Source organism: Epinephelus lanceolatus, chromosome 9, assembly GCF_041903045.1.
Source record: "Epinephelus lanceolatus isolate andai-2023 chromosome 9, ASM4190304v1, whole genome shotgun sequence".
Taxonomy (NCBI): Eukaryota; Metazoa; Chordata; class Actinopteri; order Perciformes; family Serranidae; genus Epinephelus; species Epinephelus lanceolatus.
The window spans coordinates 45926593-45950763 of record NC_135742.1 but is presented as its reverse complement, the minus strand read 5'-3'; the positions used below and the strand labels follow the sequence as shown (position 1 = coordinate 45950763).

The 24171-nt window shown below is 40.3% G+C and overlaps 1 protein-coding gene and 1 long non-coding RNA gene across 2 annotated transcripts in view; one reads left to right on the top strand and one right to left on the bottom strand.

The window, feature by feature from the left end:
• LOC144464335 (ankyrin repeat domain-containing protein 31-like) overlaps window positions 1-18587 on the bottom strand; it is a 37877-nt gene extending 19290 nt beyond the window's left edge. The window contains exons 1-4 of the mRNA XM_078171057.1: window positions 18441-18587; window positions 18168-18310; window positions 7009-7180; window positions 34-167 (exon numbers count right to left, since the gene is read on the bottom strand). Of these exons, the coding sequence (XP_078027183.1) occupies window positions 34-167; window positions 7009-7180; window positions 18168-18310; window positions 18441-18567 (576 nt within the window). The 5' untranslated portion in view covers window positions 18568-18587. The remainder of the gene's footprint in view (window positions 1-33; window positions 168-7008; window positions 7181-18167; window positions 18311-18440) is intronic.
• The window catches only part of LOC144464307 (uncharacterized), a 95425-nt gene extending 73297 nt beyond the window's left edge, over window positions 1-22128 (top strand). The window contains exons 2-3 of the long non-coding RNA XR_013492063.1: window positions 20312-20395; window positions 21987-22128. This is a non-coding gene — a long non-coding RNA (uncharacterized LOC144464307). The remainder of the gene's footprint in view (window positions 1-20311; window positions 20396-21986) is intronic.
• The last annotated feature ends 2043 nt before the right edge of the window (window positions 22129-24171 follow it).

The following is a 24171-nucleotide window of genomic DNA, read 5'->3' as shown; positions in this document are numbered from 1 at the left end:
ATAAAGGTATCTGAAGTGTTCTTGAGCTCTCACATTATCCGTGGTGGTGTCTTTCTTCCTCTGCTGAATGTCACTACGCTCTTTGGCTCTGTCTCTGTCATCTGATTCTCTGGATTGTACATTTGCTGTGTCACTGCAGCTGGTCTGGCAGGAGAGTTGCAGGTTACCTGAAAAAATCCAGCACTCAGACCTTAGCTGAAAACACCACTCTAAGAAATCCAAAGTCTTATGGATTTCTTAACTTGAAATAAGCAACAGATCCATTGATAGTTTAAACATTTTGGCACAAATTTAAGTAATATGTGCCAACTGCTTGCCAAAAGTCCTGTTCTGAGGTTAGCTTAACCTACTTAAAATACATACTTCAAACTGTTTCAACTTGAAAATGTCTTTAGTGAAGATGCACCCAAGATGCAGCCCAACAAGCCCAGGGCCATCAAGGCAAGAGCCAGAGGCCTTGGTCCCACCTGCCCACTGACCTGCCTCAAAAACACCAGCATCAGAGGCAATGATGGGATATGGGGAACGCAAGTTTTGATTAAGATGAGCAACAAAAACACATCAGCACACCACTTCTCATGTGGCGGAAGAAATAATGTCATCTCAGGCAAAGATAACAGTCCTGACGGCAGGGCTGTCGAACCTGCTGGAGAAGGAAGCGTTCAACCATGTCCCTGCAGGAGAGGAGAATGATGGGTTCTATTTCTGCTACTATATCACACCAAAGAAAACAGGCGGGGTGTGGCCAGTTGTGGACCTGCCTTTGATTAACAGTCAATCAATCAATCAATCAATCAATCAATCAGTTTTATTTATAAAGCCCAAAATCAAAAATCATAATTTGCCTCAGAGGGCTTTACAGCATACGACATCCCTCTGTCCTTAGGACCCCCCAAAAAAACCTTTAACGGGGAAAAAAATGGTAGCAACCTCAGGAAGAGCAACTGAGGAGGGATCCCTCCTCCAGGAGGGACAGACGTGCAATAGATGTCGTACAGAACAGATCAACATGATAAATTAACAGTAATCCATATGACACAATGAGACAGAAAGAGAGACAGAAAGAGAGACAGAGACAGAGAGACATGCAGGACAGACGGTAATGACAGTAGCTTACAACAACATAAATTAAAGTAATAATATAATTCTAATTAGGGCTATTGTGGAACAATATGTTGAAAGTATATATTAATATCTGATAGTATACATATGTGACAATAATCATATGTGTATATTAACAGTAGAAGTATGACTAATGATAACAGCAGCAGGAGGCATCAGGCAAGACCACGGCAGCAGCACAACCACACACGTCACACTATCCAGGCACCACTGCGACATAAGTTAACCTGCGAGACAGTGGAGCACAAAGGCTCCGGAGAAGAAGCCGAGTTAGTGACATGTAGTACAGCGGAGTTAGCGAGATGCAGTGACAGGACATGAGTGTTAGCAAAGGAGAGAGAAAGAGAGAGAGAGAGAGAGAGAGAGAGAGAGAGACGGAGAAAAGGTGTTTGGTGTATTATAGGAGGTCCCCCGGCAGACTAGGCCTCAGTCAGCCTAACCAGGGGCTGGTACAAGGCAAGCCTGAGCCAGCCCTAACTATAAGAGCTATCAAAAAGGAAAGTCTTAAGTCTAGTCTTAAATGTGGAGGCAACAGGAGGATGATTCCACAGGAGAGGAGCCAGGAGAGGAGCCCGATAGCTGAAGGCTCTGGCTCCTGATCTACTTTTGGTGACTTTAGGGACCACGAGTAACCCTGCTTTCTCAGAGCACAGTGTTCTAGTGGAATAATAGGGCACTATGAGCTCTCTAAGATATGACGGAGCCTGACCATTTAAAGCTTTGTAAGTTAGGAGTAGGATTTAAAATTCAATTCTGGATTTTACAGGGAGCCAGTGCAGAGAAGCCAAAACAGGAGAAATATGATGTTGTTTCTTAGTTCTTGTTAGTACACGTGCCGCTGCATTCTGAATTAGCTGGAGAGTTTTTAAAGACTTATTAGAGCTATTTGATAATAGGGAATTACAGTAATCCAGCCTAGAGATAACAAAAGCGTGGACCAATTTTTCTGCATCTTTTTGGGTCAGGATACGCCTAATTTTCGCAATATTACGCTAATGAAAAAATGCAGTCCGTGAGGTTTGTTTTAAATGAGAATTAAAAGACAAATCTTGGTCAAATTACTCCGAGGTTTCTTAGTGTGTTACAGTGTGGGTGTGGATATGAAATCTGAATACCTTAAAAAAGTGAAGTCACACAAATTGGTGTATGCGGACATGCCACCCCTGGGGGACGTGTCATTCCTATGTTGTTGGTGTGAAATTTAAAAATCTGCCATCACTCCACATATACTGTCTTGAGCTATCCGTGGTACTGAAAGTGCTGAAACGCCACAAACTTCCACTAGGACTGGATGCCTTTTCTCATTGGATATGGCCCATAGTTCTACTTTGCACATTTCCCATAGTTTCTCTGATTCCTTGCCTGTTAGCACACATTCAGGAAGAGAATTTAATGGTCCTTCTGGTGGCTCCAGAACATATGAGCAAGTCATGGTTACAAACCTTGGCAGCTCCCATGAGCTGGACAGCATGATTGCTCACCTCCCAATGATGCTGAATGGAGTGGTTAGGACTGCTCCCTGCAGTGGTATACAATATCCAGGGCACAAAAGTCCCAGCATATGGCGCAAGCTGATGGTCCACTTTTCAGTGCATGTCCCATGCCTCTCGTGTTAACCTACTTCAGATGTTGTTTGTTAACTCTATCTACAGTGATAGCATATGCTGCAGCCATTTCATGGTGCCATGATGGCTTTGAAGAGATATGGGCCTCTAGTTTCCCGGAGCGGCACAGGGTGGTGAAGGGTGGCGAACCCCGTGCAGAGCTAGTTTCGAGCAGCCTGAGGTGTGCTCAGTTTAGTAGTTTGGCAGACCGAGGTGCACTGAGATGGGTGTGGCGGCGCAGCAGGGGGAGTTGTCGACAGGTCCAGCTTGGCACAGTGACAGTTTCGTGCCAAAAAGCCTTCGCCGAAGGTGCGCTAAAAGCTCGCCAGCTGAAACCAGGTCTACTGTCAGCGCAGGCGGAGCGCAGCCGGTGTAGCGGAAGTTTGGCTGACTGGCGGACAGTGCGCACACGTCACCAAAACCTCACAGGCAGGTTTCCAGAATGTCAGGCACATTAACAATGCAATGAATACCCACAAAAACCACTATTCAATGTAACTATCTGCAATCAGCACATAAATGTATCTCTATTTCGACTGTCCCGTCACATCTGATGTCAGATCAATGGGGATTGGCACCGTTTGACACATTTGGCATGCGTAATGGAAACCCAACCATGGAGGAGTCGTTTTCAGAGTGGGGGTGTTGGAGCCATTTTTAGTTACTCATTTAAATACATGAGAAATGTCACCATCTGGTGTTGACCAGTGGTATTAAGGAAAGGCCTTTATAATCAGGTCACTAGTTGCATGCAAGTGTGCAACAAACAGTGAATGCTGAGAGAGCACACAGTATTTTACTGCTCTGCTCTTCTCTGCTCTGCTCCGTTTTGTTTTGATACTCAACACTTACTGACACAATATTGAACGCTATTTTTTGGATATCAATTGATCGAGTGATATTAGTGTATGTTTGTTTATTTGTACTTTTTAGTTCATTCAATTTATTTGATGCATGTTAGAGCCAACACATGCACACGCTCACACAATCCACACATAACCAACCGGACAGACTAGAATCAACTTCAACAAACCAAGTAAGTGCAATAACAAACAAAACTCGAAGCACGTAAAGGAATTCTCGACGGCATAAAGACTTTAGCTAAGCACCAAGTTAAAGAAAGCTATTGACCTAATAGGGGGCTTGCCTATCACAACATCAGAGGGCTGCTGTGATTGTGAGGCCTGGGCCTTTTTCTGAATGCCGGCTCAGGCTCCTCATCTTTTGATGACTCCTCCTCGCCAGGTGAAAAGGACGGATCATCGGTCTCTCCCTCATCCAGTTCTTCTTCTCTCATTTCACCGTTGTGTCTCCCCCCATCCGTGTCTCCCTCAATCACCTCTCTCCAATCTGATTTTCCGTCACTTATGTCCTGAAGCATCGCCAGAGCTTGTTCGACATTCATCCATTTTATCTGACATATCTGTCTGTCTGTCTGTCTGTCAAAACTAGCTTGCATTTTGCAGAGAGATGTTAGAGTTTTATTGTGACAAAGTTGCAAGCATTTGAAAATGGCAGGGGGGTAAAAATGACTCCTTGGCGATTCTGTTAATAAATAGTAATAGACATTTTTATCACAAATTCCTCTTGCATCAGATCTTGCTCGCTTTCATGAATCTGTTCAGACAGACAGTGACAAATCAATGAGGTGAAGCCGTGCTGCGTGCTAATGTGTGCAGAGCGTTGTACAGTCCAAACATCAAAATAATAATTAAAAAAGAATAGATCTATGTAATCATTTCCAATATTCACAAGCTGTTTTTATCTAACCAAAGATTCTGCTTCAGTCCGTATTTGTTAGCATGTAGTCTTTGAAAAACAACATTTTCGCTGAGGTTAAATAAAAATCCTCTTGTCTTTTGCACAGTCTGTAAACAGAGTGGGGTGGTCTAACAGCAATCTAACAGGACTATAAATTACATTTATATAGCCATAATAATGGTATTATATGTGACGGCCTCCTGCCTCTAGGGCCTTCTGTTGTGTTCTGTGTTCCCTCTCTTGTGTTGTCTTGTCTTTCCCTGCAGGTCGTAGGTGGGGCTTGCCACACCTGGGTGGACCTGGCCAGTCCACAGGTGTATAAGAGCTGGCACTACTCCTCACATTTGGTCTTCTCTGCTCTGCTCCGTGACCTACCTGGCGCGGCTGCATCACTGCACCTGCGATTCCTCGGTACATTATGTTGTGGTTTAGTTAGTTTATTTGTTAGTTCAGTTAGTATTTGATTATGTTTCCAATTACCTAATTTTATATTGTTTGTAATATAATCATTTCGTTTTACTTTAAAAACCATACGTCTCCTCGTTTTTGTCATGACTTTGAGCCAGGTCCCTCTATCAGTCCCTCCAGAAAATCGCAATGTTGCGATCGCAATAATTAATGCAAATTCACCGAAAGCCCGCAACATTTGCGGGGGCTTGCAATTTTTCAAAAGTCCAGCGATTTTTCATTTGAAACGTCATCAGACCTGTACTCAAATGCGCTAATGGCTTTGCATGGAGAAACCCTCTGTATGTACATAAGAATTTGCACTGTTTAAATGCATACAATATGTGTTGAATTTATTAAAATGTTATGTTTACAGAAGATGTAGCTTACATGTTTTAAAGTCCCATTGTCTGGTTTGAGAGCTACAATATTCACTCAGGATTTTTGCAACATTATTAGAGTCCATGTTTTGAAACTAATTAAATAAAACTAAAGAAGAGAACTATAAAAAACATTTGCAGCTATTTTTGTAATATTCTGTATGATTATTATAGCAAGTGATGAGTTTTTGGAATTTTTTATATCCTTCTGTCATTAGCCGCAATTTTTGTCATTTGCCACAATTTCCCGCAAAAAAATTCATAAAAATGCTGCAATTTTATCGCAGTTTTCTCCAAAATTGGCCACAAATTCAATTTTTTTTTGCCGCGAGATCCTGGAGGGACTGATATATATATAGGCCTAGTGATAATCATTAAAAATGCTCTGTGTGGGAAGCTCTCTCCCACTATTATAGTAATAAGAGGCACAGTAAACCACTTCAGCTTCCACATTTACTGCTCCTCCTGGTGGATTGACAGACAATTGCAACTGGTTTCTACAAATTAAACTTAGGGGTGTTACCAGTTAGCCCGTATTCTCTATGTCATCGCGGGGGATCTCATTAGAGCTATGAGCCCGGCCAGGTGACAACCGGGACCTGTCACGGGTCGGTCAGGGCTCCACCACGGACCAAACGGAAATTTGAAGTGGCTGCATCTGTATTTTGAGTTTTTATTTTGGCTAACATGGAGGAGGTGGGCTTTACCAGGGGGTAATCCAGATGTTTTGGCTTCACTTTGGGATAAACCCAATACCGACCGCTCTAAGGGGCTACACCTATACTCAGAGAAATTGGAGTTATGCTATGCAACTAATGTTTCTGGCTATGAAATTGGGAAATTTCAGAGTAGCAGGAAAACTTTAGAAGTTTGGTGTGGCAGCTGGATTTCTATCAAATCTCTGCAACTTATGCATCAAAACGAAGCTGAAAACCTGAAGTTTTTTGTTGTGTATTTTTTCTTTCATTAAAAAAAAAACAACAGTTGAAATATAAATAAACACAGATGCAGCATCATTGGAGTTTAAGCTTACTCCCTTTAACTGATGGACATATTTTCTATATATATTTAGTGTTGGTTCTATTCACAATGCAAAGCTGAATTTTTTGATTTATAAAACTTTTTTTTTAGCCACTGATTGATCAGTATCCCCCAGTTAAAGGAGTGGTGATAGGGTTTTAGGGCTTTAAAAATCTTAGTTTGATTAAAAATAAAACTGAAGATAAATGGATGTGTGGATGTATGTATGGGTGGATGGACAGACAGACAGACAGACAGACAGACAGACAGATGGAGAAAGTACAGTATGAGGAATTAAAAATATGTGGAAACATATTTCATAGTAAATTACATGTCAATATTCTAAAAAATGCTGCTATGAACCTTTGTCGGTAGCTCAGTTGGCTATTTGTATTTGTTGTTTGCAACCACTGTCAGCAAACACAGTTGCTGCTGTGCTCAAAAAAGTCAATTATAAATGGGCCACCTCTCAAGACTACAGGAGATGAGTGTTTGATACTCAAAAACATAGTCTTTCAGTGTAGTATAGCCTACAGTGCCAAAATGCATTTGCTGACCTGCCATTTACTATGTATCATATTTTCTGTATGTCATCTCAAAATAAAAAGCTCAGATTAGATTTTCTTGACAGACTGATTTCTGAGGTCCAGTATGGAATGTGTAACATAGCTCACCTGGCTGTCTGTATTGTGCAGATGCTTTACAAGGCTGCTCATGTGTAGCAGAAGACATGGAGAGAGACAGCAGTGCTTTGATATCCTCCTCCTCTGCTATGTCTAGTGCGCTGAGGCCACCATGATTCCTGTCACTGGGGTTTGACCCATGTTGGAGAAGAAGCTTCACTACCTATAAAACACACATGCATTTCACATCTTGACAAAAAGTAGAACCTCCAATCACTTGTGGATTTTGATATTATACAGAAATAACTCTAGCTAGGTAGCACTTTCATTACAGCACTTAATGAAGTGCTCCGGCTCAAAACCATAGCTGATGTCACATCCAGTCATGTTCAAAGTCAAAAAAGCCCTTCTGCCCATTTGAAATGGTGCTAAAAATGCTGCTGTGCCTGATTTATGCCACACACTGCAGTCGTGATTAAAATGTACATTTACTGGGTACCTACAAAAATGACAAACCATGGTGGATATCAGCCTTTCCCAGTATAACACATGCATCATGCATCAAAAGAATTGCTTGACACGTTCACAGTGCACTGACATGTAATATAACACATTCTCCATCTGTCCAAGTCCTTTAGTATGTTGCTCACTGGATATTTATAAAATTTTAATGTAATGAATCAGGCATGATGAGCTGTCATGAAGAAAGCATCACGAACAGATTGTAACTTTTCATGCATGGTTGCAGAAGTTATAGCTTGAAAACTGACCGAGGAGAGCAAATAATATCAATGTTGGTGCTGGGCCATGTAGCAAGTGGCCTCTACATGTCCTGCTTGCTGTAGACAAAAACATAATTTTATTATAACACAATAGCAGCTCTGAGAATACATTATGCATGCAATAATTCATCAAAATGCATCAATATGTGATACCTAACTTCTGTATGCAAAAACCTAAATTTAAAACCACAGGCATGTATTATTAACAATATATTATGCCTCTAACATCATACAATAGTTTTGAACACAGGTAATGTAGACTGATATACAGAATGTTGAATTTTGATATGTTTTATTAATCAAGATATATGTCTGATATCTTGTAGTATGGCTTTGGTGTCACTGTTTTTTTCTCCTATATAGTTTTTTGTATGTATGTTATTGATTGTCATGTATTTCATTGTTTTACCACCCTGAGTGGTTTCAGTAGTTAACCACACCTGCCACCATCAAGCTTGTCAGCATATTGGTATTCATAATGTATAAATATAGCTTTGTTTACAGCTTTTTTAACATTTTGACCTGACGAAGATCCAAGTAGGATGAAAATGTTGTCTTCATTAAACTTGTGTGGCATGGATAAAGTCTGGAGATGTTACTTTTTTTTTCCTCAACAAAAGATATATTAGGCCTACACAGCTGACTAAAAATCCAGCCCTACAACATAGTGAGTATGTTGGAACAGTGTGTTTGTCTGGACAGAGGTGCTTACGTTAGTCTGTCTACCATGGCACATCTTACCTGTGTATCCCAATAAGACTAGGTAAAAACCTAGTATATGACTAAATCATGTTTGAAACACTAGAGAGCTTTTAACTTCAAGCGAGGACAGACTTTCTTCATGACTTTCACTTACAGCACCAGCCCTGTTGTTGTGGTCCAGCCCAAAAGGTCATGTAAATACATGTTAAAATGAAGAACAGTATACCTGGGACACAGTCACTCAACAAATGGGACCTGCTTTCTCTCAAGCTGGAAGAAGAGTTCCTTCTTGCTCAGTTGAACACAACCCTCTGCTCGGCAGCTCTAGTCAGACATGCAAGTCCCTTCGTGATTGGTGAAGGCTGCGCAGTCATCAGCCACTATTGGAGCAAAGTTCTGCCAATAATGATAGCTTGTAACATGTCCTATCAGTGCTGATTACCAAAGGGAGAGTTCTATCATTGTGGTGGCACCTCTTCTGACATTTTAATACGTTGGTGGTACCCATTCTGACAGTGTAACACATTATTGTCAGTAATTTTTAACTAAGGGCCTATGTTATACGCAGATTTCCCACACATTTTTATGGAAAAATGATAAAACTCTTTCATGACTTTTCAAGGACCCCTAAGAATGAGAAGAAAAGTATACTGTATAGTACACTTTGCTCCAAATGTTAATAATAACTGTTTGTGAGAGGCGCAGCTCCAATCCGAAGCCCACGGCTCACCACCAGCCTGTTCACGTTTCCAACCGCTTTTCCCCACTCAGCGACACACCTGCTGAGGATAAAACTCTGGTTATTGGCAGCTCTATTCTGAGGAACGTGAAGTTAGCAACACCAGCGGCCATAGTCAAATGTATCCCTGGGGCCAGAGCGGGCGACATTGAGTCAAATTTAAAACTGCTGGCTAAAGCTAAACGTAGATTCAGTAAGATTGTTATTCACGTCAGCGGCAATGACACCCGGTTACGCCAATTGGAGGTCACTAAAATTAATATTGCCTCAGTGTGTGAATATGCAAAAACGATGTCGGACTCCGTAGTTTTCTCTGGACCCCTCCCAAATCTGACCACTGATGACATGTTTAGCCGCATGTCATCATTTAATCGCTGGCTGTCCAGGTGGTGTCCAGCAAACAATGTGGGTTTCATTAATAATTGGCAAACTTTCTGGGGAAAACCTGGTCTTATTAGGAGAGACGGCATTCATCCCACTTTGGATGGAGCTGCTCTCATTTCTAGGAACCTGGCAAACTTTATTAGTAAATCAAATCCCTGACAACCCAGAGTTGAGACCAGGACTCGGAGACGCAGTCCTATATGCCTCTCTGAGCTTCTAGTTCAGTTACCCAGCCATAGTTTTCATAGTTTTATACAAACGGTGTCTGTCCCCCGACCACCTAAATTATTTAAATCTCAAATTAAACAAAGAGGAGTTGTGCATAACAACCTCATAAAAATTAAAACCTCTTCTGTGACAGAAAGACAAAACAGGAGAATTAAATGCGGACTGTTAAATATCAGGTCTCTATCGTCTAAAGCAGTGTTAGTAAACGAATTAATATCAGATAATCATATTGATTTACTCAGTCTCACAGAAACCTGGCTGTGTCAAGATGAATATGTCAGTCTCAATGAATCCACTCCTACCAGTCATAATAATACCCACATTCCTCGAGGCAGCGGCCGAGGAGGGGGAGTTGCAGCCATTTTTAACTCTAGTCTGTTAATCAGCCCTAAACCTAAACTAGATTATAATTCATTTGAAAGCCTCGTTCTTAGTCTTTTACATCCGACCTGGAAAACCTCGCAGCCACTTTTATTTGTTATAGTGTACCGTGCTCCTGGCCCGTATTCTGAATTTGTATCTGAATTCTCAGAGTTTTTATCCAGTTTAGTTCTTAAATCAGATAAAGTTATTATTGTAGGTGATTTTAACATTCATGTCGACGTTGATAATAACTCCCTGGCTACCGCGTTTATCTCATTATTAGACTCCATTGGCTTCAGTCAGGGTGTACATGAACCCACTCATTGTTTTAACCATACCCTCGATCTAGTTCTGACGTATGGAATTGAAATTGATAACCTAAAAGTCTTTCCAAAGAATCCCTCGCTATTGGATCATTATCTGATTACTTTTGATTTCTTTTTACTCGATTACACGCCACTCAGCAACAGTTACTATACTAGATGTTTATCAGATAGTGCTGTCGCAAAATTTAAGGAAAAGATTACTCCGTCGTTAAATTCAATACCAAGTCCCTCAGTAACAGAGGTTTCCTGTACCGACTTTGATCATTTTGTTGATAGCGCCGTAGGCTCGCTGCGAACAACACTTGACTCTGTAGCTCCTCTTAAAAAGAAGTTAAAAAAGCAAAAAAAGTTCGCTCCTTGGTATAACTCTCAAACCCGTAAGTTAAAACAAATATCGCGAAAATTTGAAAGGAATTGGCGATTGACCAAACTGGAAGAATCTCGTTTAATCTGGACAGACAGTCTCAAAACTTATAAGAGGGGCCTCCGCAATGCCAGAGCAAACTATTACTCAGCATTAATAGAAGAAAACAAGAACAACCCCAGGTTTCTTTTCAGCACTGTAGCCAGGCTGACTGAGAGTCAAAGCTCTATTGAGCCTTGTATTCCTTTAGCCCTTAGCAGTAATGATTTTATGAGCTTTTTTAATGACAAAATTCTAACTATTAGAGGCAAAATTCATGACCTCCTGTCCTCAGATAGTACCTATCTAACCTCAAACACAGCTTTAAGACCTAATATATATTTAGATTGCTTCTCCCCAATTTCTCTTCAAGAACTGACAGCAGTGATTTCTTCATCTAAATCATCAACATGTCTCTTAGACCCCATCCCAACTAGGCTACTTAAGGAAGTCTTTCCTTTAGTTAACACTCATATATTAGATATGATCAATATATCCTTATTAACAGGCTATGTACAGGCTATGTGAGAACGCAGGGTTACTCGTGGTCCCTAAAGTCTCCAAAAGTAGATCAGGAGCTAGAGCCTTCAGCTATCAGGCTCCTCTCCTGTGGAATCATCTTCCTGTTACGGTCCGGGAGGCAGACACCGTCTCCACATTTAAGACTAGACTTAAGACTTTCCTCTTTGATAAAGCTTATTAGTTAGGCTTGTAAGCTTATAAGCTAGTTAGGGTTGGCTCAGGCTTGCCCTGTACCAGCCCCTAGTTAGGCTGATTTAGGCCTAGTCTGCCGGAGGACCCTCCTATAATACACCGGGCACCTTCTCTCCTTCTCTCTCTCTCTCTCGTATTCTATTACTGCATCTTGCTAACTCGGCCATTCTGGATGTCACTAACTCGGCTTCTTCTCCGGAGCCTTTGTGCTCCACTGTCTCTCAGATTAACTCATATCGCAGCGGTGCCTGGACAGCATGACGTGTGTGGTTGTGCTGCTGCTGTGGTCCTGCCAGATGCCTCCTGCTGCTGCGGCCATCATTAGTCATTAGTCATACTTCTACTGTTATTATACACATATGACTATTGTCACACATGTATGCTGCCAGATATTAATACATACTTTGAACATATTGTACCACAGTAGCCAGAACTATAACTATAATATTATTACTTTCAATAATGTTGTTGTAAGCTACTGTTATTACCTGCATCTCTCTCTCTGTCTCTCTCTCTGTCTCATTGTGTCATACGGATTACTGTTAATTTATTATGCTGATCTGAATATGTTAGTCTAAATGAGTCCACTCCTCCCAGTCATAATAATACCCACATTCCTCGAGGCAGCGGCCGAGGAGGGGGAGTTGCAGCCATTTTTAACTCTAGTCTGTTAATCAGCCCTAAACCTAAACTAGATTATAATTCATTTGAAAGCCTCGTTCTTAGTGTTTTACATCCGACCTGGAAAACCTCGCAGCCACTTTTATTTGTTATAGTGTACCGTGCTCCTGGCCCGTATTCTGAATTTGTATCTGAATTCTCAGAGTTTTTATCCAGTTTAGTTCTTAAATCAGATAAAGTTATTATTGTAGGCGATTTTAACATTCATGTCGACGTTGATAATGACTCCCTGGCTACCGCGTTTATCTCATTAATAGACTCCATTGGCTTCAGTCAGGGTGTACATGAACCCACTCACTGTTTTAACCATACCCTCGATCTAGTTCTGACGTATGGAATTGAAATTGATAACCTAAAAGTCTTTCCACAGAATCCCTTGCTATCAGATCATTATCTGATTACTTTTGATTTCTTTTTACTCGATTACACGCCACTTAGCAACAGTTACTATACTAGATGTTTATCAGATAGTGCTGTCACAAAATTTAAGGAAAAGATTACTTCGTCGTTAAATTCAATACCAATACCTTCAGTAACAGAGGTTTCCCGTGCCGACTTTAACCTCTCCCAAATTGATCATTTTGTTGATAGCGCCGTAGGCTCGCTGCGAACAACGCTCGACTCTGTAGCTCCTCTTAAAAAGAAGTTAACAAAGCAAAGAAAGTTTGCTCCTTGGTATAACTCTCAAACCCGTAGGTTAAAACAAATATCGCGAAAATTTGAAAGGAATTGGCGATTAACCAAACTGGAAGAATCTCGTTTAATCTGGACAGACAGTCTCAAAACTTATAAGAGGGGCCTCCGCAATGCCAGAGCAAACTATTACTCAGCATTAATAGAAGAAAACAAGAACAACCCCAGGTTTCTTTTCAGCACTGTAGCCAGGCTGACTGAGAGTCAAAGCTCTATTGAGCCTTGTATTCCTTTAGCCCTTAGCAGTAATGATTTTATGAGCTTTTTTAATGACAAAATTCTAACTATTAGAGGCAAAATTCATGACCTCCTGCCCTTGGATGGTAGGCCTACCTATCTAACCTCAAACACAGCTGTAGAATCTAATATATATTTAGATTGCTTCTCCCCAATTTCTCTTCAAGAATTGACCGCAGTGATTTCTTCATCTAAATCATCAACGTGTCTCTTAGACCCCATCCCAACTAGGCTACTTAAGGAGGTCTTTCCTTTAGTTAACACTCATATATTAGATATGATCAATATATCCCTATTAACAGGCTATGTACCACAGTCTTTTAAGGTAGCTGTAATTAAACCTCTCCTAAAAAAGCCCACCCTGGATCCAGAGGTGTTAGCCAACTATAGACCAATATCTAATCTTCCCTTTATGTCAAAGATCCTTGAGAAAGTAGTCGCAGACCAGCTGTGTGATTTTCTCCAGGATAATAATTTATTTGAGGAATTTCAGTCAGGATTTAGAGTGCATCATAGCACTGAGACAGCTCTAGTTAAAATTACAAATGACCTTCTGATTGCTTCAGACAAAGGACTCGTCTCTGTTCTTGTTTTATTAGATCTTAGTGCGTCGTTTGACACAATTGACCATCAAATTCTACTGCAGAGACTGGATCACTTAATTGGCCTAAAAGGTTCAGCACTAAGCTGGTTTAAATCTTATTTATCTGATCGTTTTCAATTTGTTGACGTTCGTAATGAATCATCCTTACGTACCAAAGTTTGTTTTGGAGTTCCGCAAGGTTCTGTGCTCGGACCAATCCTATTTACTCTATATATGCTTCCTTTAGGTAACATCATTAGAAATCACTCTATAAACTTCCATTGTTATGCGGATGATACACAGTTGTATTTATCGATGAAGCCAGAAGAAAGTAATCAATTAACTAAACTCCATAACTGCCTTAAAGACATAAAAAATTGGATGAGCACCAATGTTAAATTCAGACAAAACTGAAGTTATTGTTCTTGGCCCCAAACAACTCAGAGACTCTTTATCTGATGACATAGTTTCTCTAGATGGCATTGCTCTGGCCTCTAGCACTACCGTAAGAAACCTCGGAGTAATATTTGATCAAGATTTGTCTTTTAATTCTCATTTAAAGCAAACCTCACGGACTGCATTTTTTCATCTGCGTAATATTGCGAAAATTAGGCCTATCCTGACCCGAAAAGATGCAGAAAAATTGGTCCACGCTTTTGTTACCTCAAGGCTGGATTACTGTAACTCTCTATTATCAGGTAGCTCTAGTAAGTCCTTAAAAACTCTCCAGCTAATTCAGAATGCAGCAGCACGTGTACTAACAGGAACTAAGAAACGAGATCATATTTCTCCTGTTTTAGCTTCTCTGCACTGGCTCCCTGTAAAATCCAGAATTGAATTTAAAATCCTACTGTTAACTTATAAAGCTCTAAATGGTCAAGCTCCGTCATATCTTAGAGAGCTCATAGTGCCATATTATCCCACCAGAACACTGCGCTCTGAGAACGCAGGGTTACTCGTGGTCCCTAAAGTCTCCAAAAGCAGATCAGGAGCCAGAGCCTTCAGCTATCAGGCTCCTCTCCTGTGGAATCATCTTCCTGTTACGGTCCGGGAGGCAGACACCGTCTCCACATTTAAGACTAGACTTAAGACTTTCCTCTTTGATAAAGCTTATAGTTAGGGCTGGCTCAGGCTTGCCCTGTACCAGCCCCTAGTTAGGCTGACTTAGGCCTAGTCTGCCGGAGGACCCCCTATAATACACCGGGCTCCCTCTCTCTCCCTCTCTCTCTCTCTCTCTCTCTCTCTCTCACTCTCATCCTATCACTGCATCTTGCTAACTCGGCCATTCTGGATGTCACTAACTCGGCTTCTTCTCCGGAGCCTTTGTGCTCCACTGTCTCTCAGAATAACTCATACCGCAGCGGCGCCTGGACAGTGTGACGTGTGTGGTTGTGCTGCTGCCGTGGTCCTGCCAGATGCCTCCTGCTGCTGCTGCCATCATTAGTCATTAGTCATACTTCTACTGTTATTATACACATATGACTATTGTCACACAAGTATACTGTCTGATACTAATACATACTTTCAACATATTGTACCACAGTAGCCAGAACTATAACTATAATATTATTACTTTCATTAATGTTGTTGTAAGCTACTGTCATTACCTGCATCTCTCTCTCTCTCTCTCTCTCTCTCTCTCTCTCTCTCTGTCTCATTGTGTCATATGGATTACTGTTAATTTATTATGCTGATCTGTTCTGTACGACATCTATTGCACGTCTGTCCGTCCTGGAAGAGGGATCCCTCCTCAGTTGCTCTTCCTGAGGTTTCTACCGTTTTTTTTTTCCCCGTTAAAGGGTTTTTTTTTGGGGAGTTTTTCCTTATCCGCTGTGAGGGTCTTAAGGACAGAGGGATGTCGTATGCTGTAAAGCCCTGTGAGGCAAATTGTGATTTGTGATATTGGGCTTTATAAATAAAATTGAATTGAAAATTGAAAATTGAATCTGTTCTGTACGACATCTATTGCACGTCTGTCCGTCCTGGAAGAGGGATCCCTCCTCAGTTGCTCTTCCTGAGGTTTCTACCGGTTTTTTTTCCCCGTTAAAGGGTTTTTTTTGGGGAGTTTTTCCTTATCCGCTGCGAGGGTCATAAGGACAGAGGGATATCGTATGCTGTAAAGCCCTGTGAGGCAAATTGTGATTTGTGATATTGGGCTTTATAAATAAAATTGATTGATTGATTGATTGATAATATTATTATAGGCAGTCTGTGGACATGGAGCAGTTCTGTTGGCCCAGTGGTTAAATTGTTTGGGAAAAAAAAAAAAAAAGCTTTACACCTTCAAACTACTATGCTTTACTTTCAGAGCAGTTGAAACAAAACCAGTTAGCACATTAATGCTCCAAGTGACAATTTAACTGCTGTGTGAAAAATATGGTACGAATCAACCAGAACTGTCAGCTTCCACAGCTCTGCCAGCTTGTTAGCTTTATTTATTTAGAGAGAGCAACGGCCAATGGGAAAACAACAACTCTCACAACATCACTCACACCAACCAATGGTGTATTAGGGTTCAGTTTTTTTCACGTTGCAGTAAATAGTCATTTGTCTTTATAAACCCTAGGGCAGGGCTTTTTAATTACAAATTTGACTGGGCCGGATTTTTAAACCAGAAAATGTTGATGGGCCACATTTTCAGCAGCGAGCAATCTATCCACCTTTTTTAGCGTGTACACACACACACACACACACACACACACACACGTATGTATGTATGTATGTATATACATACATGGCCCTCCTCAACATAACAACACAATAAAAAAGAGCTATCAATGCACAGAAGCATAAGTGGCAATACAGGGCTTGAAATTAACTTTTTTACATGGTAGCACTGGTGGTCCTAACTTCAAAAAGTTAGGAGCACCAGCACCCAGCACCCAGCATAATGTAAGAAGCACCAACAGTGTAATCGATTTTTTTATTGCAACAAAAAGTCGACATTATGTCACAACTGCCTCCAGACGTTAGTGTTTTGTGTTTGTCTTGTCATTTCCGGTTTTATTTTGGTATTATCCCTCCTGTGTCATGTCTGGTGTCTTTACTTCCTCCTGTGTGATTGCCTCCCTCCTCCCTAATGTCTTTCACCTGCGTCTCGTTAACCTGCCTCCCTGCAGTATATATGCTCTGTGTTCCCCTGTCTCCGTTGCCAGTTTGTTATCAATTCCAGCAAGAGAAATACTTACCAGCGTTTTCTGCCTGCCTTCTTGTGAGAGATCTATTTGTGACCCGTTTCCTGAGGCCTGCCTGTTCCCTGTCGGTACCGTCACCAGTTCCCTGTTCAGCCTGTGTATGATCCTGTCTGCTCTCACGGTAACCCTGTTTCGTCTGCTCCTCATCTGTACCTCTGCCAAGATTCCTGCCAACCTGTGTTCTGACCCTGCCTGCCTCGTTAACCGTCCTCTGCCTGTCTCTAGTCTGTACCTCTGCATTACTCTCTAGAGTCCTGGTATAGTCGCACCAGTGCTCCCAATTATATTTTGGTCGCAATTTCGAGCCCTGCATTTACAGTAACTAATAATACCCTCTGTCTCTCTACCTGCATATCCCTCTCTCCCTCTCCTCCACACACCCATACACACACCTCACCTCCTGACGTTTACCTTATAGGTCAGGTACACAGGATATAGTTTTATACAGTCTATGGCAGCAACAGTCATGTTTACAACAACAAAGTCACTGTACATACTCAGTAATATCTCACTGGAAACAAATCCAACATGTCAATAAAATAAATATTCAAATTAAATTCATATTAAAATATGGCTTTCTACACGCTGAACACATGTATTGATAAAGTATTGGCTTTTTTTTTAGCAGAGGTTTTTTGCACTTACTTACAGTAACAAGCGTAGTTGTCGTCAACAACAGTAATCTTGAAGTTATACTCCCTTCATCTGCACCACGGCCTCTCTGCTGTTGTCTTGACTTCACTCTGTTGTGTGTCTGAGTGTGTGTGTCTGAGTGTGTGTGTGCTGTGAGGAGGAGGTCAGCCCCGACATGCAGAGAGCGAGAGAAAGGCTGCAGAACGATGATACATGAAACCGAAACTTTAAAATGTAACATCATAGCTCATTAATATTATTATTGCGGTCTTGATTAAATTTGCTTCGGGCCGTTTAATACCGGGTCTCGGTACCAATCTCTACCCGGGCCACTCAGTGGTTGCTTCTGGGCCACGGGCCGTTAATTGAATAGGCCTGCCCTAGGGAAACGTTTTTGAGCAAGATGAAAGATCGCATGGAGTTACCTAAACTTGTGCCAAAGAGGGTAGTCTGAAAACGATGCAAGGACCGTGGCTCTCTTTGGACATGTGGAAAGTGTTACTGAAAACTCTACATCATAAAAGTCTCATTCAGAGTTTCTCCATCACCTCATAGTGTCCAGAGTTAACAGCATCATGTAGGGGAGTGACACCATCATAGTTTCTGGCATCAACATTAGCTCCAGCGTTCAACAGCTCCTCAACTACTGCCTTGGCACCAACAGCAGAAGCCTCATGAAGAGCTGTCCAACCTGACAATTCAAGTTAACATTTTCAGATAAGAATGGCTTTTGTATCTGACAATTGTATCATGAGTAACAGATATGTCAGAATGTACAAGTGATCAAGTGAAAATAAACAAGTGTCTAAGGTGTGACAGACCTGCATAATCCTGCATGTTAATGCTGATCCCAGCTTGAATGAGAATTTTCACTTGTGTCAGATCTTTTTTTCTGCATACTTTATGCAGAAGAGTCTCTCCCATTCCACTTCTCTTGTTAAGTTGCATCTTGTTTGGGATTTTTACACTTTGTGAGTCCTTTTCTGCTTTGAAGATGAATACAATGAAGATTTGCAAAAATAAATAAGAATTAAACATCACAAATCAGAGGGAAAAGTCCTTTCTATTACATATACATAACATGGCAACAAACTGCTGCCACCATGACAAAAATTATTTGCTCAGCTTCAAGTCATAACAAGCAAACTTTTTGGTCTTACAACATTCTTTTTACATTATATATTTTTCATGTTATTATGACATATTTTATCATATATATATATATATATATATATATATATTTTATTATTTGATACCATGTTATTGAGTTTTTACTTTTCTTGCTATAACAACATATCCCTTTTAAAGGGCTGTACGTTAACTTTTTTAGCCCATAGCACTGGTCTTACAGAGGGTGATAATTTTGTAGCACAGGCCAGAAAGTTTGTAGCACCTGTCACAATAACAAATTTTGCTGGGCGATTAATTGCATCAGAAATTATTGCGATAAGCGATAATATTGCCCAATATTGAGCTTTTAATACAATTTTTATTATTGTTGTAATTTTGCTGTTTTTAGACCATTTTTTAAACTTATATAATGATAATAAAGGCATAATGATGCTAGTATACCCTTTTAGAGAGAAATAAACATTTATTTAACAAGAATATTTACGAATGCAAAAAAGAAAATTTACATATCCGAAATAACACGTAAAAATACCAAAATAAATAATAAAGACCTTATAAATACAAAAAATAAACTGTCAGTCTCTCACTCTCAGGTGTGCAGTTAAGTTGGTCATATTTGCTCTTTTTGTTGAGATGGTTTTAGAACAAACCCAGCATACCGGCTCGTTCAAATTACTGGGCTCCCCTCTGTCATTTGGTTTAAATCCAAAACACTCCCACACAGGGAACGTGGCGTTTTGGTTTAGGAACAAGTTCCCTGTCTTTCTCTTACACTCAACTCTGTTTTCTTCTCCGCCTCATCTGCCCCAGAGCCCTTGAATAGAGAGTCGTGTTATCTCTGTTCACTCCAATGGGCCATTTTTTTCACGACAATGGCGGAGCCTCTCAATAGTTCCCGGAAGTAAGCGGTACATGCTAGAAGCGCAATGGAGTTACAGCAGAAAAGACCGACTGTGATGTACTTTTAACGGGTAAGATGTCCAAAGACTCAAATTTTACATTATCAGCACAACTTATCGAAATTAACATGTGCATTAAAGCTTGTTAGTGGATTATCCCCCATTAAATTAGTAGATTTGTCATGTTAAAGGATAAGATAACAGATTAGGCTAGGACACTGTACATACTGTACACACCGTAATGCTAACCATGAACAGCCTATTAGTTTTAAATTTTCTTCTCCTAAACCATTTTATCTAACAATGGGAAGTTAGAGTGCTTCTAGTCCTGATTTTTTGCGAGGCAGTATGAGTTAGATATTAGCTCAGTTAAATATGACATTGCTGCGTGATTGTTGAGTGGAGGAGGTGAAATGATGAACTTATGGTCTTGAGTATACCTGTCTATAATATGTTACAGCTCAGCTGATATTACATTGATAGCGAAGTGAGAGGGAAGTTTGAGGACCTGAATGAGATTTAAAACACAAGATAAGTAATTTTGATAAATGAAACATACCAAATGTATGTATATATTACTGTATTATACAAATGATCATGCTAAACATATATCCTATAACAGTAGTGGATATGTAATCTTGTATATTTGTAACCTACTGTAGGAGCACTGGGTGGTGGAGGAGCAGTGATGCTGCAGGACCACTGTGTGAGAGAGGACGCTGCAGATAAGTGCTGAGTCGACCTTGGTGAAACTTAAAACTTAACAAGATGTGTTTCAAATAGTTCCAGAGATAAGGAATCATACTTAATATGTATTATACTGCATTTTATATTAATTATATAAGCAAATATATTGAATATATAATATATGATATACAGTGTTGGGCAAGTTACTTTGAAAATGTAATACATTGCATATTACTAGTTACCGTCATTATAATATTATAATATTAATAGGCATTATAAAATAGAAGAGGGTCATGTTGTTTCATAGCAACTAATCAAAGCACAGAGAGCTTTAATTACAGTTCATTAACTTACAAATCTGGTAGTGGGCGATATTGCATAGTCTTTTTTTTTTTTTTTTAATTTACTTTATTAACCCCCCTGTGGGGAAATTAAATTTTTTCACTCTTGCTGTCAATTACACACAGGTCCGAAAGACACACACATGCACAAACAGGACCTATACATGCACAAAGTGGAGAGATGTCAGAGTGAGGGGGCTGCTTTGGTCAGGCGCCCCGAGCGGTTGGGGGTTCGGTGCCTTGCTCAAGGGCACCTTGGCAGTGCCCAGGAGGTGAACTGGCACCTCTCCAGCTACCAGTCCACACTCCGTATTTGGTCCGGACGGGGACTCGATCAGGCGACCCTCCGGTTCCCAACACAAGTCCCTGTGGACTGAGCAACTGCCGCTGAAACTACGCTGAGTCTAATGAAGGCTCTCCTTCGGAGTGCAAATCTGACCAATTCACGCATTCACATACAGTGGTTACAACTTTGTATTAAAATCCCCTGCTTATATAAATAACAGTGTGATGATATTAAACAATTAAATAGCCTAGACCTTTTCAAATAAAGAGATAACTGTGGACACAGGAACGACCAGACACAGGATCAAAGTCTGATAACTTATGAGATAGGGATGAATATTTGAGAGCCAGTCATATGAAACACAGTAGGCAAATGCTGAGGTTAGCACAACAAAAGCAAATTGGCTTGCCAGTCAGTCACTAAGACAAGTGCAAATTAATACACCAGAGCTGGTAGACCCACCTGCTGGTTTCCAGTGTGCTGATCAGTTACAACAGCACCCAGCACTGAAATATAAGTAAACATTTTAAGGAATTATACTGCAGTGATGCTGCGTGCCTCATGTCAGGAATGCTGCAGGATGAGGACCATTAATGTTACAGTTCAGGAGTGGCAATAACAATGATGTTACAGGTCCAGGGGTGCATTGTGGTGCAGGGGCACTCACAGCATGATGCACAAAGATGGTGGGAATTAAATCTGCTCTAAGCTTTGTCTTGCCCTTTTTGGTCTTGGCAAACTGGTCTGCACCAAAATGTGCCTGCAGTGACTTCCCACACACAACTCACTTTTGTCTACCCACAGACATATCCCATAGTGGTTGAATGCATACAGTATTCGGGAACGCTTTATACTTACTGAACATGTATACACTCATTACATATCCATGAGACAACTTCAAACAAATTCACTTAAAACTGATGCCACTTGTCATACTTGTGCCTTATCTCACAAGGCAACGTCAGACCCAGGCATATACGTGTGCCTAACCATTTCTCCTCTCTTTTTTTTTTTCTCTTTCAGCACAAGAACAACAGGGGGTTGCAATGGAGCCTGAACTCACCCCGCAATGAAACAACCCCCTTACCCTGAGTCTCAACTCCGTGGGTTTTGCAAGCCTTTCCCTGTTCCTTATTTTTAATAAACCAAACACTGAGCTTCCCAATAGTGTGGTATTTGTTTGTAGAAATGTGCTAATGCAGTATTTGAGAATAATCTTACATATTTTTGTTGATGTAGTCTGTAGTGAGTCTCAGGTTACTCCTGCTGACTTTAGCCAAAAAAAAATTCTCATCTCTGTGTCAATGAAGAAATTGTGCATGCGTACCTCTCTCTCTAAACGATTGGAACATCCCCACACAGCACCATGGTGGAGACTGTACGAGAGGACAACATGGAAGGAAGGGCACAGACAAACTGCTTGACATCCAAGTCACATTTCTGAGTTTATTAAAAATTAATTTGTTATAGTAAATAAGTGCATAGTAAAAAGACAAAGATACATAAAATATATATGTCTATAAACTGCTGCTGCTGCTGCAGCTAGCCCAGTGACCCATTGTGCTGTCACTTGACAGTCATTGGTAGTCATCTGTCTTCAGTCTCCTTCTGTCCCACTTAAAGTAATTAAGATAACATTAGTTATAAAATCATTACAATCACTACATTATCAATAAATGTTAGGATGTGATTACTCTTGCCAACCACAAAAGACTAAGGACAGAATTGAAAAAATAATTTAAAGCAATAAAAGCAACATGCTGTTTCACCAAGGTAAGGAAAGACTAACATATTTAAACAAGGCAGACAACAATATGTTATATACACATTACACATAGTTATACTGTGTAATAATACATTTCTATCATTATTATGCTACGTCATTAATATACATATACTGCTCTGTATACATATATAAATACATATCCTTATCCACATCCCTTATATTTAAACTGTGCACTGTACACATACTGTGTAATATTCCTGTGTGCGGCAATAGTATGTCTCTGCAGACCCGGAGACTGTAGATTCAGACCCGCAGTTCTGGACCCGCAGTTCTAGACCCCTTGTTTTTCGCGAGTGACCCCTACTGGGCGGCTGTATAACTGCAACTAAATCAGCGTCTCACCCAAACACCACTGTTTGAAAGAAGTTACACTTTTAATGCTTTATTACAATTTACAGTTTTAAAATTTTATTACACCCGAATAAAAATACCAAGATTTAAATGTTGATTTATGCCTGGGTGCTGTTCTGCATTATTATTGTTTGCTGCTTATTTTGTATGGTTTGATCCAACTATTTTAGTTATTTATTTCTTAATATTCATCAGACTGCTCTGACTGGCACGCCAAAAACTTGCACTGCATTGATCAAACCCGCTACAACATATAATAGGAAATGTCTGGTCTTGGGTGTCCAGTCCTCACTTTTGTTGTGGGAATTTGAAACAAAGGCTGTGAAATACTGAAATGGTTTGAAATGTTTTATTATGTGCAGTTACATCACACATCAGGGAGATCTGCAGAGAAAAAAAAGAAATCAAACATATCACAAAATTGAAAACAGAAACACTTAAAAAATAAATACCGGGGCGTCGGTGGCTTAGTGGTAGAGCAGGCACCCCATGTACAAGGCTGTTGCCGCAGCGGCCTGGGTTCCAGCCTGTGGCCTTTGCTGCATGTCATCCCCTCTCTCTCTCTCTCTCCCCCCTTCACACTTAACTATCTTGTCCATTAAAGGCAAAAAAATATCTTTAAAAAAAAAAAAAATTAAATACCTATCACAGTCTACACTGAAATACTGAAGATTCTGGAGCATAGCAAACACATTATTATATCGACATATTAACATTACCTACCATCTGAATAGTGCCCCTTCCTTCCTCATCTGCCTTTCGATCCTCCGACAAAACTCCTCCACTTTACTGTAAAGGTAAACAGACAACATAATAATAAATACTGGGATAGCAGAAGCATCAATAATACTCAGAAATTACTGCTTCTCTCCTCTTACCTCTCCTCTTAATATTTTTCAACCGTTTTACACACATAAACAAGGCCAAAACCTAATAATAGACAAAAATACATTTCTGATCTTCTGCGCTGGATAAGCTTAATTTCTGTCCACAAAATCTCTAAATATATACTATAGAGTAATATCAATGTAGTGATATAAACATACGTGATATATAATATTATGAATAATA